The sequence below is a fragment of the Temnothorax nylanderi genome, unplaced genomic scaffold (assembly GCF_030848795.1).
Source record: "Temnothorax nylanderi isolate EJ_2023f unplaced genomic scaffold, tnyl_v1.0 TNYL_tig0146_pilon, whole genome shotgun sequence".
Taxonomy (NCBI): Eukaryota; Metazoa; Arthropoda; class Insecta; order Hymenoptera; family Formicidae; genus Temnothorax; species Temnothorax nylanderi.
This window is the reverse complement of record NW_027249208.1, coordinates 354,346-374,184: the sequence shown is the minus strand read 5'-3', so window position 1 is coordinate 374,184 and position 19,839 is coordinate 354,346. Positions and strand designations below refer to the sequence as shown.

Sequence of the window (19,839 nt, the reverse complement as noted above, 5' to 3'; positions counted from 1 at the left end):
TTCTATTGTTCGCAAGTTGGTGAGTAAAACAATTTCGTAGAAAGACACGTAACTCTTCCTTTCTTTATATCATACCTACATCTGAGTGTTCGAGCATAAAGGTAAAAAAAACACACAAGATCAGCTTTTTCATCAAGATAAAATAGTCCGCGATCTCGTACAAAGGAATTTAAATTGTATCGTTACCGCCAATGATCTAGATAAGCATAAAAACTTGCCCCCCCCCCCTCCCCGTGCCCGTCGGGGTTCTTATTGTAAATTTATACTACATGAATATATATATTTTACTCACGTGTACATTCTATTATCCACAAATGTTTTGTTAAATAAATCACGCATTCTGATGATATCAGAGGCAAAAACGAAACCGTCCTCCCAAGTTTCATTTCCTCCCTGTGTACGCTGCAGTTGGTATTTCATGAAAAGACGTGACGTATGTAACTTCATCCACTGAAAGAAGCCATTGAATATAAGTTATTTCGTTTGCGCTCGATGCAAATTTTCGCACTACACGAATTTGATATAATGGAAGCGCTGACATAATTGTGGCAATACCTTGACCTGCCATAAAAATCGGTGACCAATATCGTAAATTGTTCGGACGAGCCGAGCCGATTTGGCCACGAAGCAACCATGCGTGCCACGACTATCAATTCCGTTGGGCAACTCCATGGGGACGGGTTCGCAGAGGCGCAGGCGAAAGACAATGGACGTAAGTCATGAAAGCCAATGAATCGTGGTGCACGCTTACGCTCTTGCATTGCACATAAGTATAAAAAGGTTTTGAAATCGAAGGGGGCCTTCAGTCGATTGTCCGGACCGTCCAAGAAAGTCGTTAATCATCATATCAAAAAATATCTTCGGAAGCATGAAGCTTTTGGGATATTGTCTTCTTTGCGTAAGTACCTAATTACCTCAGAATTGATTAATTTCAATTTATCGAAACCATAAAATTCTTCCTGTAATTTTTACACTTTTTGTGAACAATATGTATTGTATATCAATTTATCGATGGAGACAACACAATAAAAGACTCTTTTAATTAATTTTGAATATAATATTGAACTATTTTTTAATCAATAAAAAAATTTTATATTTTAAATAAAACATGAAATTCTAATTTTTAAAAATATTAAATATTAATTCTTTCTAGTCAATATAGACTTTCTGGTATAAATTTTATAAAAATTTATGAAAAGCTTCCGGAAATGATTGTCCAAATATTATCATCTATGCTAAAATTATATTAATTCCAACTGCAACCTTTTATAAATAATTTGTTCTAAATCTAAATTCTACCATTTTATTTCTAGTCGATTTTATTTGTAAGCTACTTTCTTTATAAGGTTGTAAATTTGTGATTTTCTACCATCAGGACATCCGCTAAAATTTACATTAACCGAGGATTTTCCAAGAATCTCTTTACGATCAATTTTAATAAACTATTAAACTCTTTCTGGTCGCACTAACAACACATCTGATACAAAATTTATGCTTCGCACGAAAGCTACGTGGAAGTTTTTGGCGATTTTCTATTGACGGAATATTTTATCAAACAAACTTCTTAATACCACCAGAAAGAACGTCGTATGCTAGAAAAGGTTTAAACATAATTATTTCCATTTCGTAGTGACAGGTTCTTTCCACTAAATAACATTTATTCTTAATCAGAGCGTAAAAATCGCCAGTTGCAACCGCGATTGCAGACGCGACTTATAATTTTCGTGAAAATGAAACTACCGCGTATCGCTGGTAGATCCAACGAATGAACGTGTTGCAACGCACGATTATGTGTTGTATCACCTATCCGCGGTGTTACAACATCACGCCTGATAAAATTCATGTTATGAAGAAGATTCACTCGACTGTTGAACAATATTTCTGATCCTGATAACTTTTTACAGGAACCTGATAATCTCTTTAATAAATGTATAAGCTTACTCCGACAATAAAATAAAGATAGATCTCGTATGATTTTTAAATATAATATTTAAAAAATGCTCGTGTCAAGATACGTAAAATTGTAAACTCCCGTAACTTTTGTCTCGCAGCTCTTCGCCACGAGAGTGCAACCAAAGCCACAAATAACGAAGCTATTCCCAGCGGAAGGACTAGCGGCGTATCACAAACAATTTAACAACACCACAAAGTCGCTGGATAAATTTTGGGAAAAACTACGCACAACGTACAACTTCGTTTTCCGTCAACCCGGCAACACTAGCAACGTAGAAAAGACCCTGACGAAGAACGCATCGGAACCTAATTTGCAATCCCTGAGACTAATCTGGGCCGACACGCTAAAAGCAGATAACTATACGAATCTCAAGTATCCCAACAATAGCTTCCTAGATCAGGTAAAGTCACTGTCGACAATAAAGAATCACAGTAACAAGGCAAATTCGAGCAACCTCAAGAAGGACTCAACCATCGAAATAAAAACGAACGAGAACAACGTGACTTCTACGAGTTCCAACAAAACGAGTTCCGATAAAAGGAAGACACTGCCTGACGACGATTGGTTCAATGACATTGAGCCTTTGGGGCAACTGGAGCTGCAAGACGAAGAACTGGATAAGAAAAATGAAGTGGAAATCGTGACGCCAGGCACGACCCTTCCGACGACGGTGGGTCATCACCTGCTCGAGTGGCTTGGATCTCTTTTCGGCCTTACCTACAGCATTTATACGAAATTATCGAGCCCTGCTTGTGGCAACGAAAAGGTGACACACTGATAACAAAACGACAGAAAAATAAAATAAAATAGTTAGATCAAAACCTATGTTATGTTAATTTGTTGTAAATGTAAATCTACTAATTGTAAGTAAGTCCAAATGTACGTAACATGGATATCTGCAATTGTAATTTATCTAATATAAAAATTGCGTTCAAACATAAGTAAATACAAAGTAAAAACATTTACATTTACATTTACATTTAACGCTAAATGCACACCAAAAGTACGAGAAAACATGAGAATTTAATCAGCAGTTAAGTACGTTTGGTATAAAATATAATAAGAGGAAAAAGGGGGAGCGAGGGCAGCACACAGATATCAAATAATTTTATACCTTTGTACTGCTGTCATATTCCGCTCGCGTATTCCGCTGTAAAAATATATAAAACAAATAAAATTTACGTTATACGAGATTAAATAATGGTGCTCTTTATGCTTTGCTAATTCTCTAATTATACGAGTAACGCAATGTGGATGCTTATATTGTACGAATATGAAATATTATATCGTCCCGTTGAAGCTCCGAGTGCAAAGAGTTCGTTCTGAAGGCGACATAAAGTTCAACGTATTAATATTTCCGCGTTAGTGTCACAGACGATCATTTCGTTGTATGACATTGCGTAAGACTACATAACGCTATTTTCTGCGGCGCTCAACCACAGACTGTACACACTCGTCGCACTCGATGCACTCGTGAGAAGTACATAGAAATAGCTTGCAATCTTTTATTTACATTATATATATTTTATTCAAAAATATTTCGATCTGAAAAATACATGTCATTTTTTAGCTACCTTTTTTTTTGTTGTTACTATACAATAACAATTCTCTTGCTGAATAAATGCATAAAGTCTTGTAAACGCACATCTTCACTGTCCAAAACAGTGCTTAAACATGAGTCCTATAAATGCACATTCATTGTTTAAAAAGTTCTATTACCTTACATTATCTCTAATCTCAATGAGAAAAATTGAGAAAAATCATCGTGAAAAAATCATCGCCTCATCTCGAAAAAGATGTCCCATCGATCCTTTTTCAAAGATCTTTCATTCAATAAACATTATTAAATTATCAGGATCTTACAAAGAATTAAAAAAAAGACCCCAGCGCGAATGACCTAGAATACTGCTATTCAACATATGCGTGTGTGTATGAAGTCTTTGGTAATATTACTGATACCAGAGTTCGGTATATGTGTTTTTAGTACCGTCTTCTAATTCATATATCTAATGCATACATACATAATCGCATATGTGTCGCGTACACATAAGAGAACGTTAGAGAACTATAATCATAATCGCGAATGCACGATACATGGAAGTCCTTCAACGAGCTCTCGCTCTAGTATATGTGTAAATTAAAATTGAAGCGCCGAACAGGCGTTGGTATCCTAAAAATAATACCAAATACAAAACGTTCGTTTACATTCAATTATCGATTTAACTTTAGCCACTAATGCCCTTTTTCACCAATGTCGTTTAACTTGAACCTTAGTTCAATTCACTCTTTGTCTCTTTGAATTGAACTAAGGTTCAAGTTAAACGACGTTGGTGAAACGGGCATTTAATATCTTTTAGAAAAGAGATAAGAAATGATAGATTTAGATTTAAAAAATTATCTGAATGATTGACAAATCAATGCAAATGTCATTTGACGAAATTTCGATTAGTGCATATTTTTCATGTATAAGAATATCAATTTTGAATTGTAAAACTGTAGCATTCATTTTATGTTGTATTTGGAATACATTTCTGTATTATGTAAACATAAATCTATAAACATTATTCGAGACATTTAGTAGGATAAAATATTAATTTCTTAAGATATTTTCGGTCAAATTATTGCTATTCTGAAAAAATGAGCCTCGACACTCATCGTATAATGAATATTTTGCCAGATAGATATTGTGTTCCACCTGACAATAATGTATCTATAACTTTTTAATAAAATTTCTGGCAGTATATTATTTGAATTATTTCCATTTACCATTGACAGTATCTCAATACTCGTATCGAAATGTCTGCTAATATATCAGTTTAGTCAGAGTTTGTCAGAATTTGACTAAATTCGCAAGCATTATGCTGTTATCATCTCTCATCAAATATTTATTAATCGATTTGTTTTCCGAATTCAAGTTAATGGAATAAAAATATATATGCAACAAAAGCACTACATATGAAAGAGCGAGAAACTTCCGAATATCTGGACCACGGAATAATTATTCAATGGCATTCCTTTTTAAAAGGAGACATCTTTTATCTATCAGCAAACTTGCTTCTATCGATTCGATATTTTATAGCAATATCTCTCATAATTATTCCTATTCTTAATTATTTATGCAGGTTTATTGTAAATGCGTTTTAGTTATCGCGAAAGTCCAAATGTCCAAAAGTCTTTGCATAAAGCAAGTAACTATTAAAATTAAAAATAACGACAATGGACTAGAATTGTAGATAATAACTAATGTTCCCTATGGCTAACTTAAGTAAGGCAGACAAGCATGCAATTACATAAATTGGCCTTCTCTTACTTGTTAATTCCTCTCATCGACTTTCTATTCACGTTTTAAAATGTTCATTTTATATAGGATGCAAGAAAAATCTTAGAATAAATAAATTTTAAAGAACCAAGAGTAGGCAATTAGAAAGTAACAATTAATAGTTAAGGCAATTAGAGAAATAGTTAATATATTAACAATGATCTGTTAATGTATTAACTATTTCTCTTTCCTTCGAAATTTATTTAAGAACGGCAATATATATGTGCGTGCGCTCGCATGAATGTGACTCATTAGTAATGTTTACGAAAAAAATTATAACTTAAGACAAAATTTTATCAAACAGATGCTTCTAACATTTTTAAATATTAATTTGTAATTAATATTTTCTTGGAACTGTAAAACTTAATTTTCGCAAAATATAAAAATGATACGATGAAAAGGAGATGACGAGGAAGGATGATAAGAGATAATATAAGGACAATGATGATAAATTCAGGTAATCACAGCTTATCTCATAGCTTAGTATAATTATTTCCACGTTTTATCGCATTAAAGGTTTGTGAGATTGCTATGTATGATGTACAAAACTCCTCTATTCTAAGTTTTCCTCTACTCTAAGTTAGCTTCCTCTAAACTGAGTTTCTCCTCTTGTATTGCTTCCCGCAACTTGTATTACATGATCAGATAACACATTACGCTATAAGTCGTAAATCAAGCGAAAAATAGATCGTGCAAGAATATCTTCATATCTGTATACGTGATATTAGTATAAAAATGAGGATTGAGGAGAAATTGTAGAATAGAGAAAATGTGCTCGGTCCCGATTACTTTAGAACAGAGGAGATATGTATGTATGATATCTGTACGATATCTTTATCGCGATACGCAATATATATTTTTTTTCCCATTTTTTTCAATTTTTTACATATGCCTTTAATCCGATGTTAAAACGTTTCGACGTATTAAAATTAAACTATAAATAGTCATAGTCGTTCCAATAACAAAATACGAATTCGAAAATTGAAATTACCTACGGCGGCCCCATCACTTGCCATATATTGCTGCTTTGGAACATATTTTATCTACAGCTAAGATGGCATTAAATATCTTACGTTTTCATTCGTATTACTGCTCTGTGCCTGTTCAAACGTATTTACATCTTTCATCACATGTTCCTTAATGGAGGCAAACAGAGACGCATTTTTTGAACAATTCTGCATGTGCTGCAGAAAAGTTTCCTGCTTCAGTAACAAACTGTCCTTCAGAACATGACTTACCTCCTGCTTAGGCGTCACCGCGAAATCAGTAGTGTTATCGAATACTCTTGTTGTATCTTTTTGATCGACATAATAAGAATCATCCTTCATTTTATTCTTACGAATGCCAAGATGCGTTTGAAGATGCTTGTTCAAGTGATCTTTACGCGAAAATGCTTTCTGGCAATAGGTGCACGGAAAATCCTTGTTGCCGGAATGGATGACGGTGTGTCTTGTCAAATGTTCATTTCTCTTGAACGCCTTCTGGCATACGTCACATTTATAAGGTCGCTCATTCGAATGACCTCGCATGTGCTGATCGAGATGCTCCTTTCTTTTCAACATGGCACCACATTCTTTACACTGATACTTTCGTTCCTGAAATAAATTAAAATTTTTTACTAAATACATGATATTTTTTAACAATCTTGATCTCCGAGAATCAAAGACAATGAGATATATACATACTTGTAAGTGGGTCTGTATATGTTGTTCGATGTCCGCCTTGTCTGGAAGCCCTAAATTGCACTCCGGGCAACAGTAAAGCGTAGTGCCATCGTAGCTAAAGCTGACCTTAATCTCGCCCATTTTCGCTCGAAATTTCGACTTTTTCTCGATTTTCGGCAAATCGGTTTGTACTTGCTGCTCGACTTTTAGGACGTGTCGCAAACTGTTTTCAATCTCTTGTTCATTTTGCAAACTCAGATCATTCGGATTAATGGTCACCGTTATCTGATCCGAGTTCGCGAAATTGTTGCCATTTTGTAAATAGATATTCCTGATATTTGGTATGTTTAGAATATTATTCTGCGTGTGCTCCACTTTCTCCTCCCGTGTCTTCTCCTTTTTCGCTTGTTCCACACACAGTTCAAATGCTTCCCGCATATCAGGTGATAATTTCTGGAGATATTCGATCATGGCTGCTGTTTGCTGTTGCCTTACCAGAATATCAGATTCCTGAAATTCACAACAGAAATAAATAAATATAAATTTAATAGACAAATCATACTCGTTTTAAGCAAAAGCTAAGTAAAAAGATCAACGGCCAAAATAGTTCTATAATCTCTGGTTGGGTATTAACATATTCTCGCCTCTAAACGACGAAAAATGCTTCAATATCATTGATTAATTATTGATTTAATCAATTTATGTACACTTTACCCTAATGGTCAATATTTCTATTTTATAAACAATGGTTCTGACTTTCACCATAATTTCTCATCAAACTTGCTTTTGTTGTGTTTTCTATTCTGTATTTACTCATTGTTATATCATGTAATTTCTGTTTATGTCTTCTTTTTCTTTTCATTAATTTTTATTCTTGATTTTGTTATCCATTTTTGCAAGTAAATTATTGTTGCTGAAGAAGATTAAGTACAGTCAAAACAGTTCAATGTTTTTATTCAACTATTGAGAATAAATTAGATATCACTTTAACTTAACATCCTTAATTTGCTCATATTTTGGCCGTTGATCTTTTCGCAAGTAAATATATCTTTGCATTATGTAAAAATTATTAGAAAATTTAACCGTATTTACTGAATACCTTACCTTATCTAAATTCTTCTCTTCTTTAGGCTGGATATCTGGCTCTTGCTTTACAGTATCTGCCTGCGACGTGGAAGGTAAGCATAGACTGTTGATAAAATTAAAATTGCTTGATTGTGCACCGAGTGTCCCGTTATTTTGACTATAATTAGGGACATTAATTGTCTGATTAAGGACTTGCTTCTGACATAGTTGAATCATATCCTGCCAGCCGTGTAGAGGCGTCGCAAAAAACTTGTTGAATGTACTCGTCTAAGAAACAAGAAACATTTTAAATATTAAATCGCAAAACAAGATAGGCAAAACTGATGAGAAAAATGAAAGGAAATGCGGCGCAAAGAAACGAGAGAAGACTCACCGACGTACGGTCCTGCGGGAACGTTACTTGGGCAGTGGTTTGCATCCCCTGCGACTGCATATTACGGCCGTCGGCTGCGGCGATGGCGGCAATGGCGGCGACGGTCGGCATCGAGCACAGCTCGGAAAACTGCGGTAGCGTGCGGGGACATTTAATGTGATCGCGAGACATCCCGCTCCCAGGTAAATCCATGATTGCCGCGTGTAACCCGTGCGGAAGATGTGCCCGTGGCGACGTCCTGACGGCAAACCTAACCTAAAAAAACAAAGTCCGCGTGGAGAGACGAGATCGGATCGTGCGATCATCCGCATCTTGCGCAGCAGAGCCACAGAGCTACGCGAATTAGGATATCACCTACGGTGTATCACACCGTCGCGCGATACATCAACGCGGAGCCTTACCTAGTTAAATTTAGCTATGTCTAAAGACCGCGCAACACGTCCATGGACGGCGTCCCATATGATCATGGCGACCAATGGCGAATGGCGACGCTTGCGCGCGACCGCGCGCCCCGCGCTCGCCGCGAGTGAAGCGTCATGAAGTTGCCGCGAGTGGAATTTTTTCCATTTTTTTTCCGTACCGCGGGCAAGCGCTCGAGCGAATTTTAACAACGCGCAATTTTATATCACAATCTCGACGAAACGCAACGTTTTTCTGATTAACGACAATCGAGTTGGATGCCTGAGAAGAATGTGTCTTTTAGAGTTTGGCTAGCCTGGAGCGTCCCTTTTTGTTTGTTTACAGTGGACTCGCGTCTAATTTCACGTCGATGGCGATCAGTATGTATCCAAAGTTTCGAAGCACGTATAAAGTACGTTATTGAGAGCGAAAGTTCAAAAGGATATCATGATAATTTCAATGGGTTTCTTGCAGAAATTTTGAATGAATGTTGAATAAAACAAAAAAGCTAGGTTAAGAAAACCCACCCCATACAATCATGTATATATTGCATATCCATGAAAGAAAATATTTATAATGTTGCAATGTTACGCGTTTAAATTAATTTTAATTCACAGGAGCTTGGATCATTAAAATAGCCTTGATTATTAATAATAATTCTCATGTTTACATTTAATTTAATTGTATTAATATTTAAACTGGACTTCTAATAATGATATATTCTGTATAATTGAAACGATCCAATTTTGCAATATAATGTTAATGACAATCCGCCTTAAACTTTAAACATGTGGTAGAGACGATGAATGACAACTAAGAAAAATTACAAGGGAGGACAAACGAACACGTGTTGATGAAGATTCTAAAAGAGTCACAACGCTGAAGTGAAAAAGTTACGTTCGCAAACGCTGTAAGTATATTTTGCGTACAAGTAGAAATATGAATCATTCTTCAAGTAACTTAATTTTCATTATTTCTTTGCAGACCTTTGATTGACTACAAGAGTCAATTAGAATCCAGAGTATTTTCAGTCCAAAACGTGCAATCCCACTAGTCTCAGATATGTTAGCATCTGGAAAACTCACGCTGATGTCTAAGAAGCCCCGAGAACAATGCTCGAAAGTCGCACCTAGAAAGCCAGTAAAGGGTTGTTATTGTCATTTCGGGGTGAACGAGACGCACGCAAGATCGTCGAGAACTCGACACAAATCCGTGTCGCCCTGCCGTCATTGCCGAGACGAGCTCGAGCTCAAACCCAACGGAGAGACTGGCGACAAGGCAGCAAGACTGACTTCACCGATCAGCTGCGAGACGCTCAGAAGAGTTCAGAAAATCGACTACGCGCCCAGATCTCAGTTTCTTCGCAATGTACAGAGCAAGATCTGCGAGTTACGGGTCGCGGATCAGGGAGACTGTTTGCGAGCATGTCCGCGATCGTCCAGTTACCACCGATTCATGACGAGCGCGAGGACGCGGGATACCGACAAGAAAACGGCATTGCCGGGTGAACGCAAGCGCGTCGACGAGAGGCGGAAATCTCCGACATCCCCGACGGCGCCCGCAAATTCACTGGCGAGCGAACAAAACGGGTCCGACGACGTCGCCTGCGCTTCGAGCAAAAGAACTCAAGTGTCTCCGCGAAAGTTGTCAAAGTCAACATTACGAAAGACTATCAGATCCAGGAGGCAGATACCGGACTCGAGCGAAATACCCGCGTCGAAATCGCCGGTGCGAGGTAAAAGAGCAGCGCAGTTGCGCAAGCAAGATTGTCCTTGTTGCTGCAGAAGCGAACTGGAGAGAAAGACTGCGAAGCTTGGCGGTGACAAGCGTGCAGAAAGACGCGATTTACCGGAATACTGCGAACGACGAGAACGATGTTTGAGGCACGACGATAGTCCCGAAGTTGAGGATTCCATGGATGAGGAAATGGAGAACCTGAGGAGGTTTCGAGAGCAAAATTATTTTGAGACGCATGGCTCGAGCAACACCTTGACGTCATCCCGATCCTCGGGATCGTTGCAGCAGTATCTGCTGAATGAGCGATTGTTCCCGGAGCCGGTAGGCAGGATTCACAAGCAGGACTTGGTGGTGACGGTGCCGCCGTGCGCGACGACGCAGAGGAAGCGCGTCCATTACTTTCCCAGATACGTAGTGCGGCAAGAGAAGAATGCCTGCAATACCAGTTATAGGCGTAAACGATGCCAGAGCTGTCCTCTCACCGGGCACGCCGTTGATCTCGGAATCCTGAAAGCTAGACCGCCGCTAAATAGCCTGGCGCTCAAGTACCAGAAAAGAGCTCTTTGATGGGACCGAAGTGATATATGATGTCTTCAAACTTTGATTTTTATCATAGGACTCTAGGGCTTTGGGATACGGAACAAGGTAGCTTCTTTTATCTCAAAGATTTGGTAATAAAAATATCAACACTGATCGTGTCTTAACTTTTATATATTTACTCTTTTACGGTGTATGTAAATATATCTGGAATAAAAATGCATTTTATATTGCCACTTTATTTCTAATAAAGAAGTGACGCCGTAATATCAAGATTTATTTTGGCATTTCCGTTTGACAAATCCATTCCGTTTATTACACGTATATCTAATTATTTTTTTATTATCTTATTTCAAACATTTAATATTGTAATCTACATATATTTATTTAAGAAAAATTTACATAATTAACATAATTAAAATTTTATTTTACATACTCAATGTATCTAATAACGATATATCAAGCTTATATTTATTCTGTCAATTGCGATTATTAAATCTTAATGCGCAAAAAATATAGCTCTTGATTACATGTATTTATTCCAAAATATAAAAATCAAGAAAAGCAATAAAAAATACAAATTAATGTAAAAAAAAACATTAATATTTAATTCGCATCTTTAAATATTAATTAATTAATATTTAATTTGTATAGAAATTAAAGATTTCTTTCCTTTTTCTACATGTATCAATTTCGTAAATTTGTATGGCGTATATGTCTTACTGGAGAGTGACTCACATAAACCATTTTTAAACAATGTCAAGGCCATTGCCGAGTGTTCTCTGAAATTTTAAGGAGTTATTCCGTTGAATAAAGCAATACGTGCTTTTCACTTTGAGTTGAGACAGATAAGTCATTTAAATATCGCAATTAAATTCACACACATTTACATCTTTCAGTAATTTAGAAAAAAAAACATGCACGTACACACGTGCGAAATAGAAATTGAAGTCTAAATTAACTCTACAGATTATTTAAATAAAATGCAATTGGAAAATAAAATTACAGGAAGACATTAGTACAATTAGTGAATTTAATTTGTAAAATCTTTAATGTATTAGCACAATTATACATAATAATTCTGTATTAAATATCGTAACTTTTGACATTTATAATATTCTAAGGTAAAATATACAAACAAAAACTATATCTTTTTCCTCATTCTATATATTATTAATTTGACAGTTCTCATTAGCTTATTTCGTTTTTGCAAGAATTTTTACTGCATATTTTTTCGCTTTTGACATCACAATCTGTGATAGTAGTAGTGAGTGAACACGAGTCTTCGCAACAGTAATTTAAATAACATAAATTATTAATTAGTATATAAATTTGATACTATGGCCTCAGAATCGTCTTTGTTTTACCAGGTCCTTTGTTTAAAGGAAAAGAAAAGAGTAAGTAAGAAGATTGTCAAATACTACTAAAGTAAATAAATATTTTATTATAATTATCTAATGTAAAATAGCGTTAAAATAGAATAACGTTGTAATTCAGGATTTTTTACTAAAAAAAATTACTTACAGAAGTAATTAATCTGTGCTAACTTATTTAGCGTTCGGAGAATAATGTCTAGGATCGTACTTACAAGTCGTAATGCACGTAACAAGTCGTAAATGCATAAACGCGTCAATGACAACCTTTTGTCAAGATTCAAATTCGGCAGAGTAAACGCACGGATGCAGTAGGGGCTTACAAATATCATAATTCTGAGAAAATCCATTCGCAACGCTGTCTGCGACACGTTTGCAATTCTTTTATTATTTTTTTTTCACTTCCGATAACACTATGAATCACTTTAAACTGTTAATCCTACAATCACATTTCGAGGCAAGTAGGCAACTTATTTCGAGTTTTCACCTGTAGATTCAGATTTGAACTGAATAACTGCTCGAAATAGAGCATGACTGTAATGGACTGGAGGAGTAGAAAACATTAAACATTCCAGTTAAAATTTCGATTTCTTGTTACGCGAACGGGAAAATATTACTAAAGCAATTTCATAATTGAGCGATCAAAAGTAATCGTGTTCTTTATCGTGAGTATTCTCATAATTTTTTATATATTATGTTTAGATAAAAAAATCGCAAAATCAGGATATATTTTGCAAGTAGGTTGCAAGTAGAGATGAATGAGTCTTTAAGATCGTTCAAATGATGCGTGACCGATTTCTGTTACAATTACATAAAATTACCTTTATCTCCTAATATTCATTGGTACGTCAAATAATCACTCGAGCGGATAAGTCACGGCGACTGATAGTTGACCTATCCTGGACATGTTGCTGGACAATAACAGGTGTTCACTTTCTATGCCTCACCCTGAATGCATGTGTATACATATATACATACATATACATACACAGTATGTATAAACGATGTCCAGTATAGAAACTGGTGGGGCAAGCAGTACTTAAACAGCCTGCCTGGATTTGTGTCCACGTCTTCCAGTTCATAACTTTTAACTTTGCTGAATATTTCGCAGAAACTTCTTTTTTGGTCGAGCGGAGGATAAAATTCAAGAATGATGAGGACAATTCTCTTGATCGCAGTGATTGTAAGCACGACGGCGTTAGACCTCCGTAAGTAATATAATTGTACTTGTACACCATGTACCTCTTCCCTTTGATCAAGACATTTTTAAAAAAATATTGCTAAAAGAGCTTATCAAGCTATTAAATATTAAATATGTTTGAAGTAATATATTACAAATACATGTGACAAATTTTGAGATTTTTAAAGATTGTAATAAAATATTTTAAATTTTTAGTATAAATTTTAGATATTTTAAATATTTTCATATTTTTTAATATTAATAAAACATAGATCACAAAAAGTTTATTTTATTTTAATTTTCTCGTATATTAAATTGTTGATAATCTAGGCCGGTATTCATAATCAGATCTTATTTCAAGACCGTCCTAAGTAATATCTTAAGATGCTAATACGGCTCTGTGATTGGTTAATGACATCTTAAGATTGTACTTAAGATGGTCTTAAATATAAGAATATAAGAAACTATGAATACCGGCCCTAATGACACTTTAATTGTATTGAAATTTGTCCGGGTTTTTTTCGGCCATGAACTATCTATCAGTTAAGTCATTTCAAGTCATTTCATAATCAATTACTAGCTGAAGAAGTCCTGAGTAAAAATCAAAACTAGTTTTATGATTTAACTATAGACTACTTCGTTAATGTTATTTCAAATTTTCATTGAACTTAACACAATAAACTTTGATTTAATATTTTAAATTATTTAGGTAAATTAAAATTTATTCAATATTAAATTTGATGTTGAATAATAGATTTAATTAAATTTTCGTATATCTAAAATAATTTTAATAATAGTACATGTAATAACAATAATAATTACATGTATATGTAAATTTTTATATTTCAAGAAATATATCATTAAGAAAATTATATAATAATATATTATTTTAAAACGTGGACCTGTCTTACAGTTCTCAGCCAAATACAATAATACATTTTCGACCAAAAAATCAGTCACGTGCTGAATCATAAATAATGTCACATCGAAATCAACAATTAGATCCATTGGTGATCAATTTTATTGCTTTTATTAAATTGAGTTAAACTGTTGACCGAAATTAACATGCGTGCAGGTTTAAAGAGAAAGCAACAACCGTTTAAAGAGTAAGCACGCAGGTTTATTGGATCTGCAGCAATGCAGTCAGTTATATAATAACTTACACACGACAGTTTTCTCTCTTTTTATATTTTACAGCCAGCAATTTCAAGACTTGTAAGAAGTCGGACCCGACAGTACTAGAATGCATTACGGATGCCGTTAAAGACGCAGTCGTCTCGTTGGCGAAAGGTAAATATATATGCGTCATTTCTTTATCACAAAGCGATATTGTAAATTTGAAAATCTTAAGAAAATATCAGAGAGAATTGTGCAATTTTTTTTTAAGTTGTAGTTTTACGGCTTTCTGTGCACACATAATGCAAAGAATGTTTTTACATTTTTTTTCCTAACGTTGAATAACTTAGAACAAATTGAGAATAGCTTAAAATAAATTAAATCTATAAACAAACATACAGTCTGTTCTTAGAAATGGCATATCAAGTCGATATTCACATTTCATTGTATCAACTTTTCTGCAATTCCGATTAATGTTTTTGTTATACACTTATTTCGTATTTTCAACAATTTATCACCGCGAAAATTCTTGTTCAACTGTTCTAACAGTTCAAATGTTAAGAGAATGCATAGAAGTGTCAATAATTTTATACGCGCTCATTGTTAAGTGAAAGAAATTGTAATATGCTCATCGATATACTCATAATTAAGAATGTCTCTTGGATTTTCCAACATGTAAGTTCAATGTACAAATCTGTCGCAAGCAAAAACTCAACTCAAAATGTTTTTCACATTAGTCACTTCTCTTTTAGAAAGATTAGTAAGAAAACGCCATTATTATTATCAATATAAAATTAATTTTTTTCCACAAAATCTCTATAGTTTCTAAGTTAAACCATTAATATATTCTGGCTCAATGAACTTTGCGAACGAAAAGAAAATTGTCCACTTATTTCTTACAAACAAAAAATAATTATATAAATATATATCTATAAGAAATACATATCATAGAATAATAATAATTCTATATACATATACATACCATATGTGGAATTGGAAATATAAAATTTATTTCCGTACGCACGTATTATGTTCGTAAAAGTACCTAATCACTTTTGTGCATTCCCTCTTAATCTAAGTAATGGTTAAACCGCAATGGTTATTTTCTAACACTATTGCCTCAGCAAGAGTTGTAAAGAGTCCATAAAATCTCATCGTCTATAAAATTCAAATTACATTGACGTGCACGGAAATTAAACGAGATGCTTTATCTTCTACCGTGAATAACATAACATTTCTTAATGCGAAGACTATTTATTGGCTCGTCGTAATAAGACATGTCACGGCGAACTAGCAGTGCGTAATGGAATATCTGATCGTCATATAATTGCATAAGATAAGTTAATTTATTTTCAAATGAGCTTGTGCAATTACAGCAATACTACTTTGCAATTTATATTGCCATAATTAATTACATTGAGTAGAATTTCTCTAAAATAGGTAAATACCTTTTAATACATAAAAAACAATGATTAATAATAAATTAAATTACAATATGTTGCATCATTAGAATTTCTGGCTATTAGATATTCTAAACATTGCATAGAACATTGCAAAACTGTTTGTAGCATAATTTCGTACATTATTTGATAATAATAATTATAGCATATTATTTGATAATAATTTAGTTTATTCGTAATCAATAATGTTATATAAAATATAAAACTATTGCTTGTAAAATCTATCTCATCATGTTCCACTTTTGAGCATATAACAATTAATCAAAATCTCTTAACATAAAACTTGATAGGATATTTTAAAACTGGACTAGCATTGTTTCAAAACTGTACAGATTTCTATTAATTTTTTTAATAGAAAAATTATTAATATATTTTGTTATTCATTTTTCATTAATGAAACATTATTTCTCTAAAAGCACAAGCAAATCCAAACCGTTTATGAATGTATAAGCTGATCATTCAAATCAATTTTTTTTTCTAAATATGTATCACGACAATCTCAGGTTTTTGTTCAAGCGAGCAAGTATTTTTTCAATGATGAAATCATCATTGGAAGGTAAATAACGTCTGTTTCCTTCGAAGAAATATGTTTCATGTGTGACGGAAATTTTCCTTGATCAGTTACTCCTTTTTTTATTAGATCTATAAATATACATGTATGTTAACAAGATATTTTAAGTTTGGATACCATTGTTTTCCTTCTCGTGAGAAAGATCAAACGCAAATTCAAAAAGAGTAGTTATGATGTAAGGAAGTATAAACCTAGACAGACAGATGCAAATATGGACAATCATTTTTTAGCTTATTTCAAGGAACGGTGGCAACAAAGTAATTAAAACTCATTTCCTGCTAACAAAAAAATTTGCACGATTACATACTCATCAGAATTACAAAAGTCACATTAAATTTGCGTCATCAGATAATCTGTAATTTTAATCTCCATTCACTGTCGTGAATTATTAGATATAATGCTATCTAATGCGTCTAATAAATTTCTATGACAATACGCATAACTATACAATTGCGTTAGATGGTATAAATTATGCAAATTAACGCTTCTAAGAATATTTTTATAAATCATTATTATAATCATTATCATGTGTTTGCAGAATACAAATGACTAACTTTAATCCGCTAACACAATAAATAACGATATTATTATTTACATAATGATTTTTGCTAAAAGTTGTATAGACTATGATGTGCAATATACAATAATAAAGCTATCATTATGATAACTTTATCTCTTTTTAATTGCATTATTTTTATTGCATTATTTTTATCCTGCAAATATGTATCATCTTACAGCTGTATATTATGTATGATGCTTAGTTAAATGCAATTAAGATGCATTAGAATGAAATGCATATTGAATTCGCATGATGAGTACCTGTCGTGTTCATGTTTAGGTCTGAAAAGCTTCAAAATTCTGCCTATTGAGCCGCTAGCAGTTGACACCCTGAAAATCGGTGAGTCCCAGGGCTCGGTGTCACTCAAACAGGAATATCGGAATGCCAAGATATATGGACTGACGAAGGATCTACAAGTTTACAATTATACGTATGTAATTTCCTGCAACTATCAAATCATTCTCAGTGCAGAATCAATTGGTACACATAACAGAAAATGCACTTAATTAAATATTACACTATGTATGAAAAAAAAGAAAACTTAATATTTCCAGTGAGTGAGTTTAAATAGAAAACCTGATTCATATTCTGCAAAAAAAACACAGAATCGCAAATAAAAAATAATAAGTTTCAATTAATTTATTTAAAATTTTTCAATTATATAACTACAATTATATAGATTTAATTAGAGTTTCAAAAAATCCGTCTTTAGTTTTTTTTATATTTAAAGCCACACACAAATCTTCCGATATTGATTATATATACTTTATAGATTATTATTATAGCTATCATCAGATTAATATAAATGGTACTATTAATTACATAATTGTGATTAATATATTGATCTTCGATTTCTTTAGAATAGACTGGGACAATTTAATATTTAGATCGAAATCTTTCACTCCTCAAGTGGACTTTATTGCCGATTACAAAGTTGACGGCAAAATTCTGCTCCTACCAATTCGAGGAGAAGGCAAATGCAATATATCTATGCGTAAGTATTATTATAATGTATTCTCATAATTGCATGTGATATTGTATCATTGTTTACGATTTAAATCTATTTTAGATGATCTATGATTTGCGTTAAATTTAAGGATTAAATTTTATTTATAATTTGATATACTATGTATTTTTATATATTTCTATATGTATGTATTTTAATATATATTTTGTATGTATGTCCCGACTGTCTTCAAATTTTTGTATTGTATGGCACATAAATATAAGTAGAACTTTTTGTTAAATTCTGACACAAGTTATAGATCGTCTAATAATAACTTTGTGTGCGTTCCACTTAACGCTCGCAACGCTCGTGGAATTATTTCATCCTTGCTGTTTGTCAAATGTTAAACAAGGACGAAATGATACTCGCGAGCGTTGTGAGCATTAAGTGGAACGCACCTTTTAAATTCTTTATTAGCAAAGTCAATTTATCTTTATTTTACTCTTTTTCAGATGATTTGATAACAAAACACGAAATACATTTCGAAAAGTTTCAAAAAGATGGAGAGACTTATATGAGATCAACGAAATACATGGTTAAGTTCATACCCAAACACGTATCCCTACATTTCGATAATCTCTTCAATGGAGATAACATTTTAGGTACATTTATTTAATTAAATCTTATTTGCTCAATATCTTGGCAAAGTAATCGATATATTATTTTGTTACAAATAGATAAAAACAAAATGTCACAGATTTATAGCATACATTATACAGATTTTACATAAACATATTAATATCTTTAATATACATTTAATTAATTTATGTTTTAATGTCTTTAATTAATTTAAAGAGATGATAAATTATAAATATTTATTTTATATTATGTTCTTGTATTAACTTTTCTATACTTCGCTGATTACAGGTCAACAAATGCATAGGTTCCTCAATGAGAATTCCGATTTAATTTTCAAGGAACTTGAAGCACCTTATGAAGAAACTTTCGGATTGGTCTTCACTAAAATCACCAATGATATTTTCACCCGCGTGCCAATGAATAAGATTTTTAAATAGAAAAAGTATTACTTTTTACTGTGACCTATTACTTTTCTATAGTAAATATAATTTTGTAGTATAATTTTGTAAGAAAATCGGGTAAAAGTATACTAACGTGCCAAGAATTGTATATATACGCGATATTTGACATGATGTTTAAAATAAACAATTAGTGATAATATTAATAGTATTATGTATTGAAAAAAAATGTAAAAAATGTATGTTGCATAACATAATCCTCATGGAAATTTCTTTTGATAAAACATTCCCAATTTATATATTCTTTTGCTATGTATGTATATAACTGAAAAACTGTAAGCTCCTCATTTTTACTTTTATCATTTCGAGAATTAATTATTAAAATTATTTTTAAAAGAATTTTAGAACTCTTTGTGAAAAAGAGCCAAAATTTTTTTAATTCTATCGAAATTCTGAAAATAATCCTAACTTCACGAAGATAATATCGGCTTTTAAACCAAATGCATTTAGCGGTAATTAACAAACAAT

General features: G+C 33.1%; 4 protein-coding genes across 8 annotated transcripts; 3 read left to right on the top strand and 1 right to left on the bottom strand.

Annotated features, from left to right (window-relative positions):
- Positions 1 to 288: 288 nt before the first annotated feature.
- LOC139777369 (uncharacterized) lies at positions 289 to 8,932 on the bottom strand. Of its 3 annotated transcripts, none has more exons than XM_071714756.1 (6): positions 8,798 to 8,929; positions 8,397 to 8,651; positions 8,042 to 8,290; positions 6,959 to 7,447; positions 6,512 to 6,868; positions 289 to 450 (listed from the first exon to the last, which is right to left on the bottom strand). In XM_071714756.1, the coding sequence occupies exons 2-6, from the start codon at positions 8,586 to 8,588 to the stop codon at positions 289 to 291; spliced, it is 1,449 nt and encodes a 482-aa protein (XP_071570857.1). In that variant the 5' UTR covers positions 8,589 to 8,651; positions 8,798 to 8,929. The 3 variants fall into 3 exon arrangements, with proteins under 3 accessions (XP_071570857.1, XP_071570858.1, XP_071570856.1); XM_071714757.1 differs by lacking the exon at positions 289 to 450 and having other exon boundaries at positions 3,446 to 6,868; positions 8,042 to 8,126; positions 8,220 to 8,290; positions 8,798 to 8,932; XM_071714755.1 differs by lacking the exon at positions 289 to 450 and having other exon boundaries at positions 3,446 to 6,868; positions 8,798 to 8,931.
- LOC139777372 (uncharacterized) lies at positions 618 to 3,155 on the top strand. Its single transcript, XM_071714762.1, has 2 exons — positions 618 to 898; positions 2,052 to 3,155. Exons 1-2 carry the CDS (start codon positions 869 to 871, stop codon positions 2,730 to 2,732), a joined length of 711 nt encoding a protein of 236 aa, XP_071570863.1. The 5' UTR covers positions 618 to 868; the 3' UTR covers positions 2,733 to 3,155.
- Positions 8,477 to 13,650, top strand: LOC139777370 (uncharacterized). Of its 3 annotated transcripts, none has more exons than XM_071714760.1 (4): positions 8,477 to 8,578; positions 9,593 to 9,705; positions 9,780 to 11,177; positions 13,554 to 13,650. In XM_071714760.1, exon 3 carries the CDS (start codon positions 9,858 to 9,860, stop codon positions 11,097 to 11,099), a length of 1,242 nt encoding a protein of 413 aa, XP_071570861.1. In that variant the 5' UTR covers positions 8,477 to 8,578; positions 9,593 to 9,705; positions 9,780 to 9,857; the 3' UTR covers positions 11,100 to 11,177; positions 13,554 to 13,650. The 3 variants fall into 3 exon arrangements, with proteins under 3 accessions (XP_071570861.1, XP_071570860.1, XP_071570859.1); XM_071714759.1 differs by lacking the exon at positions 8,477 to 8,578 and adding an exon at positions 8,940 to 9,175; XM_071714758.1 differs by lacking the exon at positions 8,477 to 8,578 and adding an exon at positions 8,940 to 9,175 and having other exon boundaries at positions 9,270 to 9,705.
- Positions 13,433 to 19,568, top strand: Jhbp-1 (take-out-like carrier protein). The gene is made up of 6 exons (XM_071714761.1): positions 13,433 to 13,650; positions 14,820 to 14,912; positions 17,608 to 17,758; positions 18,189 to 18,322; positions 18,787 to 18,936; positions 19,202 to 19,568. The coding sequence occupies exons 1-6, from the start codon at positions 13,593 to 13,595 to the stop codon at positions 19,348 to 19,350; spliced, it is 735 nt and encodes a 244-aa protein (XP_071570862.1). The 5' UTR covers positions 13,433 to 13,592; the 3' UTR covers positions 19,351 to 19,568.
- The last annotated feature ends 271 nt before the right edge of the window (positions 19,569 to 19,839 follow it).